General features: G+C 47.0%; 1 protein-coding gene across 5 annotated transcripts in view; it reads left to right on the top strand.

Moving 5' to 3' along the window:
• The window catches only part of col12a1b (collagen, type XII, alpha 1b), a 98,133-nt gene that overhangs the window by 33,078 nt on the left and 51,213 nt on the right, over nucleotides 1–13,842 (top strand). For 4 of the 5 annotated variants that reach the window (XM_047328581.1, XM_047328578.1, XM_047328582.1 and 1 more), the window contains 13 exons: nucleotides 81–200; nucleotides 375–539; nucleotides 878–1,024; nucleotides 2,301–2,443; nucleotides 3,630–3,759; nucleotides 5,360–5,505; nucleotides 7,356–7,485; nucleotides 8,151–8,287; nucleotides 9,526–9,655; nucleotides 10,356–10,495; nucleotides 11,943–12,075; nucleotides 12,184–12,201; nucleotides 13,620–13,759. In XM_047328581.1, the coding sequence (XP_047184537.1) occupies nucleotides 81–200; nucleotides 375–539; nucleotides 878–1,024; nucleotides 2,301–2,443; nucleotides 3,630–3,759; nucleotides 5,360–5,505; nucleotides 7,356–7,485; nucleotides 8,151–8,287; nucleotides 9,526–9,655; nucleotides 10,356–10,495; nucleotides 11,943–12,075; nucleotides 12,184–12,201; nucleotides 13,620–13,759 (1,679 nt within the window). The remainder of the gene's footprint in view (nucleotides 1–80; nucleotides 201–374; nucleotides 540–877; nucleotides 1,025–2,300; nucleotides 2,444–3,629; nucleotides 3,760–5,359; nucleotides 5,506–7,355; nucleotides 7,486–8,150; nucleotides 8,288–9,525; nucleotides 9,656–10,355; nucleotides 10,496–11,942; nucleotides 12,076–12,183; nucleotides 12,202–13,619; nucleotides 13,760–13,842) is intronic. The other variant, XM_047328579.1, reaches the window with a different exon arrangement.

The following is a 13,842-nucleotide window of genomic DNA, read 5'->3' as shown; positions in this document are numbered from 1 at the left end:
TAGTTGCACATTTTGAAAAATGAAGGTCAGCGTTGCTGTTGTCTGTAACACGCGTGCCGTCGCGTGTGTTTTCTCTGCAGGTCTGGCTCAGTACAGCGGAGACCCAAAGACCGAGTGGCACCTGAAATCCCACCCGACCAAGGCCTTGCTGATGGAGGCCGTCGCCAACCTGCCGTACAAAGGAGGAAACACCATGACAGGTGATTGGACTGTCGTCCTCTCCGCCCCAGTGGTGGATCCACTTGTTCTCACCCTCTTCACTCGGGTCCGTTAGTCGGAGCAGACGGAACCTGTTACTGCTCAAAAGGTGTTTAAAGGGAAAAACCTCTCGGCCGACTCCTTCATTTCAACCGTCTTCTATCCCCGTAACACAGGAATGGCTCTGAACTTCATCCTCCAGAACAACTTCAAAGAAAGCGAGGGAATGCGAGCCGACGCCCGCAAGATCGGTGTCCTGATCACCGACGGAAAGTCCCAGGACGACATCGTGTTCAACTCCCAGAACCTGAGGGACAGCGGCATCGAGCTCTACGCCATCGGTGGGCGATTCCTCTGCTTCCTTAGAACAGAACTGTTAAATGATCATAATTCGTAAAGGTTGTTTTCCTAAGTCGTAGTTTTTATATCGTTGTAAATTTTAATATATTAGTAGATATTAACTTTACAAAGCATTCTGACATTAAATAAAAGTATTGTCTGCTAAGACGTAAGCTAAGGTCATATCTGAATGGGAGAACAGAGTATGTTTTTGTATTTTTATATAAAGTATTCGTAGTACATGCGATTTGGTTGAGTTTTGGCAACAGAAAGAGTTTCAGTACTTCGGCCGGTCGACTCGTGTTCCACTTCTCAAGGCGCCGCACGTTTGTTCTCTCAGGTGTGAAGAACGCAGACGAGAACGAGCTGAGGACCATCGCCACCGACCCCGACGAGATTCACATGTACAACGTGCAGGACTTCAAGTTCATGGTGGACGTGGTGGACGACCTCACCCTCAACCTGTGCAACAGCGTCAAGGGTCCAGGTGGGAGGAGAGAATCTGTCTCATCGTCGCCGCTGTCAGAAGAGAAAAGTTTTAGATTTCTTCTTTTAAACTTTAGGTCGTCTCATATCTGAGAAATATTGTCTGTAATTTTCTTGCGACACACGACAAAATATGTTTGCGCAAAGGAAGGATCTAGTCTCGTGAAGCTAAGATGGACAATTTCTACCAATGTCTTTGTTCCTCAAAATCCCAAATTTACCCAAATGTCCCGTTTTGGGACGAATGAAGGAATATCTTATCTTATCTTAATACTGGTGCTAATAAAGAAACTCCCAAACTTAAATGTAAAGATCAATTCATTCAAATTTGACCCTTTTTAAAAAAGGGGTAAAATTATTTTTTTGTGATTTTATAACTAAATATCATTGGCACAAAAATACATTTTAAATCATATGAAATGTAATTTTTCATATAGTACTTAAAAATCCATTTATTTCATTTTCAAACATTTTGTTTGGAATTGGGCCAATTTTTAAAAAACATTTTCTTAATTTTTTTCTAGCAGAATCATTTTTTTGGGATGAATTATTTCAGAGTTTTTTAACCCTGGAGCGTTGAAGTTCAACTGCTCGACCGGAGCTCGGCCGCTGCAGCAGCTGCACTCTTCAAATACCGCCGTGTCAGATTTACACCTTGTAGGTGTACAATTACTGCTGTCTGAGCTCGGGTGGAAACTTAATTGTTTTACTTTTCCGGAATTTTTCCAAAACCACAGTTAAGACTTGACAACCGTAAATTTCTGATATTTTACTACAGGCTTTTAGTCAGTTTTACAGACGCTCGAGGGCTCGAGAGAGAGACGACACGATACTTTAGTTCAAGTGAAGACACATCAGCCAAATTACCCACAGCTGCTTTTGACCTGCTCGGATGACGATGCAGCTACTGTGGATCCTGAAATGAGAATAATTCTGTTTTTCATAAATCAAATCTCCTCGTTGAAAATGAAACGAAAAACACCCTCAAAGAGCAAAGAGAGGAAAACTAAAGACCAGTCTGACCTGACTGTCGCTGAGCAACAGAGACAGTTTCAGACGGGCCTCTCTTCACAAGTGCTTTTTCATCTGTAAATCAGTTTTAAGAGGAAACATAGAAAATGAATTACAGCTCGCCGGTGAAGACAATTATGTTTTTTTTAAAGAAAAGGAGCTGAAATATTCATCAGGCCGGGGCAGATTTGTGGCGTACGAGTTCACGGTGTTACATACTTGACGTGTCGGATCTTATTCCAGCTCCTGTTTGTTCCACCTTTCAGGCGGGGAACTGGAGGCGCCCACCGACCTGGTGACCTCCGAGGTGACCCACCGCTCCTTCCGTGCCAGCTGGACGGCGCCCAGCGGCCCCGTGGACCAGTACCGCGTCACGTACATGACCGTGGCAGGAGGACCCACCATGGAGGTGAGATCGGTCTCATGTTCACTTCACATCAGAGAAAACAATGGCTACTATATATGATGTAAACTTATACCTTCATATATGCAGATGATGTATGATAATATATATATATATATGATATATCTAGTATATATAGGGTAACAACCCTCTTGCTTCAGCCCCACGTGTCATAAATCACATTTCCATATGGAAACATGTTAAAGTTTGTAAACTAGCAGCAGGGTCTTTTAGACCTCGGCCACATTCCTTTCAGTCGTCCATCTGTTGCCTGGTTCAGATGTGAAGAGCCGGTTCGTTCCGTTGTTCCAGGTATTAATGCTCTCAGATAATTGGTCCATCTCATTGATCTTCATGAGAAAGATCTGTTCTGGTTTTCCTCCTGCTTCAGAGACGTTATGTCGACCATCTGTTGGTGCTGGACAGTAAGAGTCTGAATATCAAATAGCATCTTGATGGTTCATTAAATCCCTTCGGTTTCCATTAGAGCAGAGTTAAACGGCAACAGACCGACTCGTCCGTTTGTTCAAGTCTGTGAACCGGACCGGTCAGGTGAGATCTTCTACTTCCTGTGAGTTTGGATACTGACAGACTCACTGAAACCTCCTCTGTTCCTCAATATTCTGGTGTTTGTCAACCTCACGAGGCAGATTTCAAAACCCAACAACCCAGGTCTGGCTTTTATTCAGAGGCCCCGTTCACGTGGCCCTCGCCGACTGAAATCTGGATCCCAGTGAGTTTTGGTGAACCTGCAGTCGGTTTACACTTAACCTCGTGTCTGTGCCGTGTTTTAAAAGCCAGGCTCGGGTCTTTTCCGTCCTTTGTGCTTTTATTGGCCCTTGTCAGACGGAGCCTGTGCGATTACAGTCGTACTGGATCCACCTAGTGAAACGTTGTGGCCCTCCCACCGGGTCCAGGTGCCTCACCACACAGCCCCTCGCTCTCTTCCCTCATCCCTTCACCTCAGACCGCCAACGCATGGACGAACTAACAGCACAAGGAGATATGTGACATTTACATGCCGCGTGTTGACTGCAGCGATTCACATTCAAGGAAACAAGAAAGTGAGCGGCCGTCCGTACGAGTTTCTGTAGGACAGGAACTTTGTCGTGATCGTGAGAGTTTGGATGAAAGTGTTCAGGGTGAAAAAGGACTGTCCGCAGGATGACGACCAGTCTGTTTGTGGTTTCAGCTGCTGGTGGACGGGTCGGTGACGACCGCGGTGCTGGAGAACCTGAGCCCTCTGACCCCGTACCTGGTCAACGTCTACGCCGAGGTCGGAGAGATGAGCACTGAGCCGCTGAAGGGCACCGAGACCACCCGTGAGTGACATCCCTCTTCACTTCTTCACCTTCCTCTTCCTGTGTCTTCCGACTCGCCACCAAACTTCCAAGGCCACTTCCCCTTTGCCTGATGGGAGAGGCGTTCAGGGCGGATTGGGAAAGTCCCTCCTGTCGCCTTTTCCTAACCTTGACCTCAGTGGAAAACGTCACAAGGTCGAGGAAAGGTGTAAAGGAGGATTCATAGGAATTAGGAAAAGTCATACTCATCTTCTTCTTCATCAGATTAAATCGTTTACGCAATGAATTGTGGGTCGTCTATTTCTCCTTTCCTTCCGCATGGGAAGCTCCAGTGTTTCCTCTGCTAAAGAAGATAGGAAAGGAAGCATTGAAGCTCCTTTCCTAAACATTTAGAATCCGAGCGGCTCTTATCGTGGTGCGGAGGAAACACTTCCGGGTCATTTCCCCCAGTTCGACCGCAGCCTCAGTCTCCGAGCTGCGTGATTGGTCCTCATGGTCGTCAGACGTGATGAAAGAGGATCAGCATCATCGCGCCGCGCTGTGGGAAAAAAATCATTTTGTTTCTTCTATATGATTCACGAGATAAACATTTTGATTCCACACGTCTGCTGATGCGGTGCCGCGAGGCAGTGTTCGCCTGCGGCTGAGAAGTTACTCACATGTAACTTAAACAAACTGATGCGGTCCAACGACGTGTTCGCGGCTCGGCTCATTCGTCCTTTAACGTTTGCTTCATTTGCGACTTTCACAATTTCCCACAGTCATAAAACGATGACTGACTGTTCGTCGGTCCAGATCACTGGATTCATTTACTGTCATTTTAATTTTTTTAAACTAACATTCCGTTAGCTCGTACGTCTGCAGTCTGCGTGACTCGTGAAGATGTCTGTCCTCGTCGAATGATCTGACCAGTGAGTTTCTGTGCAAATGACACGTCGTCTTCTGAATTAAAACAAATGTTTGGATTGTAAAAGTCTGTTAAATGTAGCAGGCGCTCGGTGAAACGAGTCTGGAATTAAAGATACATGTTGAAGCCGTGCAATGAAAGATCAAACAGGGTTTAAAATTTTTTAAATGACCCGTTAATCTGTGGAAACTTTAAGATTAAACTAACTTCGCTCTGCAGCAGTTGACGTTTCTTTTCAGCAATACTACTGTCATTTTTGAGAACATTCTCAGATATAGAAATGTCCAATAAATCCCATGACTTCAGCAGAAGAATCCCTGTGTTCACTCTGCATTAATCCCTCTAACGATCAAACACAAGAAAGATTTCCTTTATGAAAGCAGAAGCTTTGTGACAACACATTAATCTGCACATTAGAAGCACTGAAGTTTATGATCTCCCTGAGATTTTCCTAAACTATAACCTTGATGTCTCTTGTCTTTTTGTGTCATTATCCTCGTGTTGAGCCAAAAAACCCTCCTGCAGACGGTCGATACAAAGACGTTACGTCAGTCAGTTATCTGGACCAGCTGTCGCTCCTCTGATACTTACAACTTACAATCACAGTCACAAGGATTGAATTTCTTTTATTAAAACCAGAGGACTGTTCCAGACGTGAATCTCTTCAGGCCTCGTCTTCTGACGGACAATAAACCGTTCTGTTCTCGCTCTCAGTGCCGCTGCCGGCGGCGACGAACATGGTGGTTTACGACGAGGCCGCCACCACCATGAGGGTGCGATGGGAGGAGGCGGGCGGAGCCAGCGGCTACCTGCTGCTGTACATATCCACCAACGCCACCGAGCCCCAGCTGGAGAGAGAGGTACGTAACGCACGTGAGCAGGAATCTGTTTGACCCTTTTTATGAGCGTTGCATCGCCGGACCTGGAACCTTTGAGGTCATTTTTTTGTTTCCCAGGGGCTTAATTAATCGTCGCAAAACAGCTTCAGAGCAACGCAGCCTGTGAGAACACAACGCCAGCTTTGTTCTATTCTGACGCCACGTGGATTTATCAGACCTCTCCACATCGGCCATCTTGTTTGTTGATGGAAAGGCGTCGGTTGGCGCCTCCGCCGGGCGCTACTCTGTCAGTCACATTATTAGACCCGCCCCATTTTACATAACTCGTTGTTATTGGCCCATAAATAAAAATACAGTTTTAACATCTAACTGTCTAGTTTACCTCGTGTGGAGCATATTTATATATATATTTTATCCAATGATGGATGAAAATTCCCACAATATGACACATTTATGTTCTGCAACACACGAACACTCTCACTGATACTTTGCTCAGCATTTCCACGCTGACGTTTAAACGGGCGGGAATCGGCCGCCGCTCCCCTCGCCGTCCTCACTGCTTCCAGATGGCGACACGGCGAGCGCCTCGCAGAGCAGGAAGTGGACCTCAGCGGCCCCGCCGCCGCTGCTCGGGGCCCCGGCCCACGTAGAGCAGGGCCCCGCGGACACGCCGGGTAATGGGAAGGATTAGCTCATATAGTCTGAAGTCATGGGGACGATATGAAGGGAACAGATGCTGTGCGGATGGAGCCGAACGCCTCTGTGGCGTTTTAACCAAGATTGAGGGGCCGATTGAGTGTAGAGCGAAAGTTGCTGGAAAGTTTTTAACCTGGAGTGAGTGATCAACATCAATCATGCGACGCGAAATAATGAGTTAAAGGAGACGCATTCTGCTTTTTCTCTTCCCTCTAGAGTGTCAGAGGTTATTTTGTGGATGTAAAAGTTCTGGGAAGTTGAAAAGCCCAAAGTCTCCTTTGCTCCTGACGCTCCTGAACGCCTCGTCAGTAGTCCGGACGATACTTCCGTAACATCGTGACATCGCCATTTTATGGAAGTGTACTGTATAAGTGACAGATCCCAGCTGAGTGGAGCCAACTGGCCAATCAGAGCAGACTGGGCTTCTCTGGGAGGGGGAGGGGCCTTAAAGAGACAGGATGTGTTTCAGACAAGAGGCCGTGAAAGAGGAGCTGCAGGGAACTGCTGTGTTCCCTGAACATGAGAGCATGTGAACCTTGAAATAACATTATGAACCTGAATATGAGCAGAATGCGTCTCCTTCAAGTGACTTCATTCAGTGATTTTGGCCATTTAAAGGAACATTCCCATGTATTTTTTGTGTGCTTGGAAAGTCGTAGTATTCAAAAACGGTGATATCCTTTAAAAAAAAATGGTAGGGAACTCTACCGGGCCAAAAGTGTGTGGACGCCAGCCTGATGGTCGGCACTGATGCTCGCTCACAGTCACATGCACCTACAGGGGTCGGGAGGGGTCGAGGTCAAGGTCAACCTCCTCCTCACCATCTGTGATAAACACGCAGATCACTGACACATTAGTCTGAGATGTATAGAAACACATCGTCACATTACCTGGGACCAGTTGTTGTTTTCACCAGCAGAGATGAGTCAGCTGTTCACCAGGTGTTGAGGATAAACAAATCCTCACCTTCCCCCCCCCCTCTCTGTCCTCCCCCCCTCGTGTCTCACCTGCCCTCTCCTCTCTCGCCCCCCCCCCCCACCTCCCCCCTTCTCACCTCCCCCCCTCTCGTGTCTCACCTTCCACCTCCTCCCTCGCCCCCCCTCTCACCTGCCCTCTCTTCTCCCCCCCCACCTCCCCCCTCTCGGGTCTTCCCCCCCCCCCCTCGCCTCCTGTAGGTCCGGGTCGGGGGCGACGTCACGAGCCTGCAGCTGACGCAGCTGATCCCCAACACCGAGTACAACATCCGGCTCTTCGCTCTGCACGGAGAAGCGGTCAGCGCCCCACTGGAGGGACGAGGCGTCACCTGTATGTCACTTTCTTTCTTTCTTTCTTTCTTTTCACAGCACACGAGTCAGACACCAGAGATCCGCTTAAGCTCGGAAAAATGAGATGAAAGTAAAGACTAACAACCTGGTCTTTGGACACGAGCACCTTTACCTTCTCACTAACGTCCGTACTTCTACTTCTACGTTCACGGAACGTCCGACACATGAAGGATTTAAAACAGTGAAATGAACATTCTCCTTTTTTCTGGTCAGTTAAAAGCTACGACCTTTACCAAACCTCGCCCATCATTACTTCCCCAAATGTTTTTTAATCAAACCTTCAGTCAAAGACACTCCACTCCTCCATCTCACTCATATCACCATGATAATATGTTCATATCTCAAGTCGTGGGATTCATTCTGTCCACAGAATATATCAGTTTGTCGAGACACAACGCGACCATCTGAGGTACAGATAACTTTTCACATTTGGAAATAATATCTACGAGCTACTGAAACATTACATGAATCAAATGGCACTTTGGTTTTGAGAACATCACTTAAAAAACCCTTCTGCCTAATTTTCAGCTTCACCGTGTCAGTCGGCATCTTTAAAGTCTTCAGCAGAAATATTGACCGTGACGCTCGGAGATGTATTTTTCTTTTCAAACACCGGCTCTCCTCCCGACCCCTGTCCTCCTGCAGTGCCCATGCCTCCGGCCGGACTCCTGACGATCAGCGACGTGACCCACAGCACCATGAGGCTGAGCTGGGACGCCGCTCCCGGGGCCGTGCGCAAGTACATGATCACCTACAGACCCGAGGAAGGAGACCTGAAGGAGGTGAGGCCCACAGAGATTTAAAAACTGAACCGAATCCCCCGAGACGTGAGCGTTCTGAAGACGAGTGGAGGGAGAGCAGTCGCACGAAATATCAACCGTATCAGTTCAGAAGGTGGAATGATCATTGAAGCCATTGATGAGTCAGTCGACTCATCCATTCAGTTTTCTTCTTTAAAGAAAGAAAAAGACTGAATATTCTCTGGTTTCACATTTTCAAATGTGAAGATTTTCTTTTTCTTTTTTCTGTTTTATGATCTTAGAGTGAATATCTTCATCAGATGGTTCCCTGAATGTGTCCAGGTTACAAAGTGACGTCCAAATCAGTTTCATGTGCAGCTGCGACCTCGTTTCACATCTGCCGTAAGAAATTAAAAAGAACCCACAACAATACGTCTGAGGAACGTGTCAGAGGAGGTTTGTGAGGTCGTCCAGGTGAAGTGTTACAATCCGCTGGCAGAGGAGCGCCACTGGCTCGGGGCCCCGACTGCAGCGTCCTCATCATCCCTCACTCGGATGTCAGCGGAGGACAAACAGTCTGGGACGAACCAGCAGCCGAACGGCTTCCAGGGAGTTGTGATGGATGACCGGCACCGGCTCCGCTCCTCTTAAGGGTTCCTGCCGAAGGCTTCTTCCTTCACTCGGCTCTCTCGCCCGGGAAGGGAATCAAATCAGCTGAGGGCGTTTCACGGTTCCTCCTGTTAACTGACAAACTCACACACCTCTTTGTTTCTTTCATTTCTCTACTTTGGCGTCAATCTCATTTTTCTTCAAATTCTTTTCCAAAACCTCTCGATAACTTCCCTGGAGCCGGCGTCCAGCTCCTGTGGGAGGAGCCTGGGGTTCACCCTTGACCTCAAGGTCCACTTGCGTATCACATGATCCTGAGCTCGGCCAGTTGTCACGGACCAGCGGGTTTTCAAATGTCCATTTGTTTTACGAGCACTTGAAGGGAATTCACGTCTTCGAGGAGTTTACGTGTCAGGAGGAGTTTCAAGCTGCTGTTACTAGAAGTCAACACCTGTCGAGGACTTTCACCGTCCACATTATCAACGTAATAATCAACGAATTAGAAAAATACGTTTTCATCTGATCAGTTGTCACAATGTCTCGTCGGAGAAGTCGTGAACAAAGAAGTCCCCCGTGTGTGTTTTGATGAAGATGAAAAGATAAAGTAAAAAATACAAAATCACGTTTTAGATTTTGTTGTTGTTGTTGATTGTCAATCTCGCCCCCGTCAGGCGGAGGTCACCGGTGACATCACCACCCTGGACCTGTCCAGCCTCATCTCCCAGACCGAGTACGACGTGGCCGTCACCCCGATCTACGGCGAGGGACCCGGGACCCCGATGCTCGGCAGCGCCGTCACGGGTGGGAATCTGCTCATCGCCATGTTGTGTTGACGTCTGTTTCTTTTGCACGGCTTCATCACTGCTCGTCTCAAAAATACTCAGCAGATGAACCAGAACATGTTTTTGCTAGTGAGAGTCACGGTGGAAAAGGACTGTGAGCGTTTTGTGATTTGGTTGAACTGAACCTTTAAACTTGACTGACGAACTGTGGAGAAGGATGTTTACATTATCATCAACACACACACACACACACACACTCACACTCACACACACACACACTCATACACACACACACTCACACACTCACTCACTCACTCACTCACTCACTCACTCACTCACTGACACACTCTGACATATGCACACACACACACACACACATACTCACACACACACGCACACACACACACACTCTCACACACACACACACACACACACACACACTCACACACACTCTCTCTCACACACTCACTCACACACACACACACTCTCTCACACACACACACACACTCACACACTCTCTCTCACACACACACACACACACACACACGCACACTCTCTCACACACTCACTCACACACACACACACTCTCTCACACACACACACACACACACACACACACACTGCAGTAAACCGCCCTCGCATGACGTCGCCTCGTCTCTCAAACCTCGTAAACACATCTGTCCTCCTGTTTCTGTTTGTTTTGTTGTTGGCGTGAACAGATGTTGTTCCCGCCCCCAAGAACCTGCGTTTCTCCGAGGTGACCCAGAGCTCGTTCAGGGCCACGTGGGAGCACGGCGCCCCGGACGTGGCCCTCTACCGCGTCGGCTGGACCAAGAAGGGCGAGAGCAACCTGCAGTTTGTGAGTCCGCCGGTCGACGGTCCACATTCAAAACGCTTCTCCGGTCGCAAACAGCTTTTGTTCCAAACCTGAAAATAATTACTACCGTACTGACCGTTTGGTTGATTTCCCATTTTCCACTCCGCTCAGTTCAGATCACTTGCATCACGAACAATAATCCGTCCCAGTGAACCTTGTTGTTGTGTTCGAGAATTGTCGGGAAGCTCCGGCAGACTTCGGCTGCTGAATTGTAAAATTGTATTTGAAAGAAAAATAACCATTTACAATGTAGTTTTCAGTTTATTTGCTTTATCGTTCATTCGTCACCGTAGCAGAGCGTTTGCATGCGTTTCTGTTTCTGCAGCCGACTCGAGCTTTGATCATTTTCCTGAGAACAAGTTGTTTTGTTTTTCTGGGACAAAGTCTCGAGAAGTCTCAGTCAGTGTTCAGATAACGAATCGAATCCTTGAGCTTCTACATTTTCAGTCATGCTCCTGTGAAGTTGCACATAAATCAGAGGCGTTATCGCAAAATGTTGAGTCATAAACTTCATTGAGTTTGGACAAAGACACATGAAAGAAACAGAATGTTCCTGTTGGACTTATTCAACGCGTGAATTTCTTTAAATATAATAAACCATGTGCATTATAAACGACTAGACTTCACAGAGGTCAGGTGACATCGGATCTGGATGTCTGGATTCCTCTCATTAGTCAGGTTAGTAAGTCTTTTCTCTTGAAATATGAAAATGAGCTTTGTCCGTGCCGCACCGTCCGTCGGCGGTGACGGTGAACATCTGGTTTCAGTTCGTCCGCACGGTATCAAACCAGCGCAGGAGACTATTCCCCGCAGCAGCGCGACATTGTGTTTTCCTTCCTGTGATTTCAAACTGGAAGCGGAACTCAAACACAAGTTAAGCTCGAGTTCAGCTACAGAACAGTCAAGCTCACCTGTCCAGATTCAAACCTGTTCGCCTCCGACCCCTCGGAGTTACGGCTGTGAAACTGCAGTTGGCTTTGTTCTCAGATATTTCTTCAAGATTTCTTGAATTACCCTCTGTGGTTTCACAGATCCCTTAAAACTGCCATGCCTCACAAAACTTAGTCATTGTGTTCTGCCAAGACTTAAGTAGAAACATCTCATCTCAGCTGAAGCTACAACAATGCTCTTTGTTCTTCTTCCTGCTGCGCTTCGTCCCGCCAAGGTTGTGTTTTGTCTCCCCAGCCAACGTACATGTGAGTGCAAGATCTGTGAATTCAACCAGAGGTCCAAGGAAAAAGAAGTCATGTCATGTCAAGACTCGTCTGAGTGTTTTCACTGTTCTCCAGATGAACAGTTATTGATCTGGATTCAAATGATCCGCATTTGGAAATCCCATGTTATTTCTTATCCAGGATCATAGAAGAGTGCGTCTCAGGTTCAGTGTTTGTTCATTGCTGACTGTCCTTCTGTCCGTGTCCGTCGCCAGGCCATCCTGAACAGCGATGAGACCTCCCACGTCCTGCCCAACTTGGACCCCCTGACCCTGTACGACGTGACGGTCACCGCCATCTACCCCGACGAGTCGGAGAGCGAAGACCTCATGGGAAGCGAGCGCACGCGTAAGACACCCACCGCCGACCCAGTCGCCATCCCAGCTCCGTATATTACACCACAGATGTTTCTCACCTTTTAAATAACATTGTTGTTCTCTCAACGTCTCTTTCTAGTGTTAAAGGATCCCGACGGTATGTCATGTGAGAAGGACGGGTTCCTTTTCATTGCAATGTTCATGCGTTTGTGTGGAACGGTAACGTGGACGACCAGGGACAGTGTGGATGGGAGCGCGCACTTGTTCTTTCCTAACTGCATGTGTGTGCATTGTAGCGGCTCGCTGCGCGTTCACAACACAAGGAGAAACCTCATTTCTGTGTTTGGTTTCTGTTTTGATTTCTCTGGGACGTGGTGCAGCGGTAGATGAACACGCCCTGCAGTGTGCTGCTTGACCGCACTTGGCCACTAGTCTGCGCGCCAGCTACTGCAACCATCTTGTTCTGTTGGTTGCAAAATTGGATTAGAAGCAATATGTGCTCCAAAAAGAATTATGAGGTGTAATGCCACAACATTGAACGTCTAAAAAAAACACAGTTATCAAGACTAGACTATTTTCTTCCAAGTAGCATCTTACGCACAAACATGGTCTTTGGGATGAGTCGAGTTCTGTCTCATCTCTACGTGTTTCCATCAGGTGGCACGGATAAATGAGTCCATTTTAAAAACCTTCACTCGCTTCACCCAAGGCGTGTAGAAGATTGTGGTGTGAACGTGGATCCAGAGCTTTCAAATGCAAAAAAAGAAAAAGTGTGAAAAGTGTCCAGTAACATGTCGTCCTCCACAGACCTCCATCATCGTGACTTGACTGTTTTAATGTCACCGTGAACCATCTTGTCCCATCTTCCACCATCTTGTCATCATAATACTTGTGTTGTCACAGCGCAAATTCATCTGGCATCGTAACGTCATTTTGTCATGTCATCCTTCATCAGCGTTCACCTCAGCCATCGAGTCAATGTTGTCGCATGTCTTGTTGCATTGTTGAACAGTGGTTCTGCTGCAGGGTTGGAGGTCGGTAAACTTCTCATTCACTTTAATATAAAATTCTAATTTTTTTTTCTGAGGAAACTTTCTTCCCCTAATTTGAAGTCCTATGTCATTTATTCAAATTCATTTGATGTCATCTCCATATTTGGTATAAAATTCCCCAAATTTATTTAGTTAAAGTGTCTGCCTTAAATGTGTTTTAATTTATTTTTTTATATATTCCTAATCCCTAAATGATGTTTTAGGGCCCCCATAAATTGGATATAATCCGAAAATATATTATGAATACAAGGCATTGATCTCAAAATGTATTGACCCTAATGTTAATTGCTTTGATATTAACTGGCTGAACAGTTGAATCATTTGAATGAGAAGTTACTGAACTGCAGTCCTGCTCTTAACAGCTTCATTGAACTGCTGCTGCTGATTTGACCATCGCCACCTTCGCTTTCAACCACGAGCTGTCGAGACTGTGGGAGCGTCCTCATCATCCTCATCCTCACCATCATCATCGGATCACCCAATGTTACCGTTTATCTTACCGGGTGTGTCTGTTTGCTGCCAGTTGCTCCGGAGCCTCCTCGCAACTTGAGGGTCATCAACGCCACCACCTCCTCGCTGACGGCCAAGTGGGAGCACGCCCCCGGCAACGTCCAGAACTACAAGATCACCTACAAACCCGTCGCTGGAGGCGAGCCTCTCACGGTGCGTCCACTGCCTGATTTACACTGTTTTTATAAAGCATGTTATTGGATAACAATACAGGGGTGTCATCAGCATAAGTGCGT

Source organism: Scophthalmus maximus, chromosome 18, assembly GCF_022379125.1.
Source record: "Scophthalmus maximus strain ysfricsl-2021 chromosome 18, ASM2237912v1, whole genome shotgun sequence".
In the NCBI taxonomy this organism is placed as follows: Eukaryota; Metazoa; Chordata; class Actinopteri; order Pleuronectiformes; family Scophthalmidae; genus Scophthalmus; species Scophthalmus maximus.
This window is presented reverse-complemented; position numbering and strand designations above follow the sequence as displayed.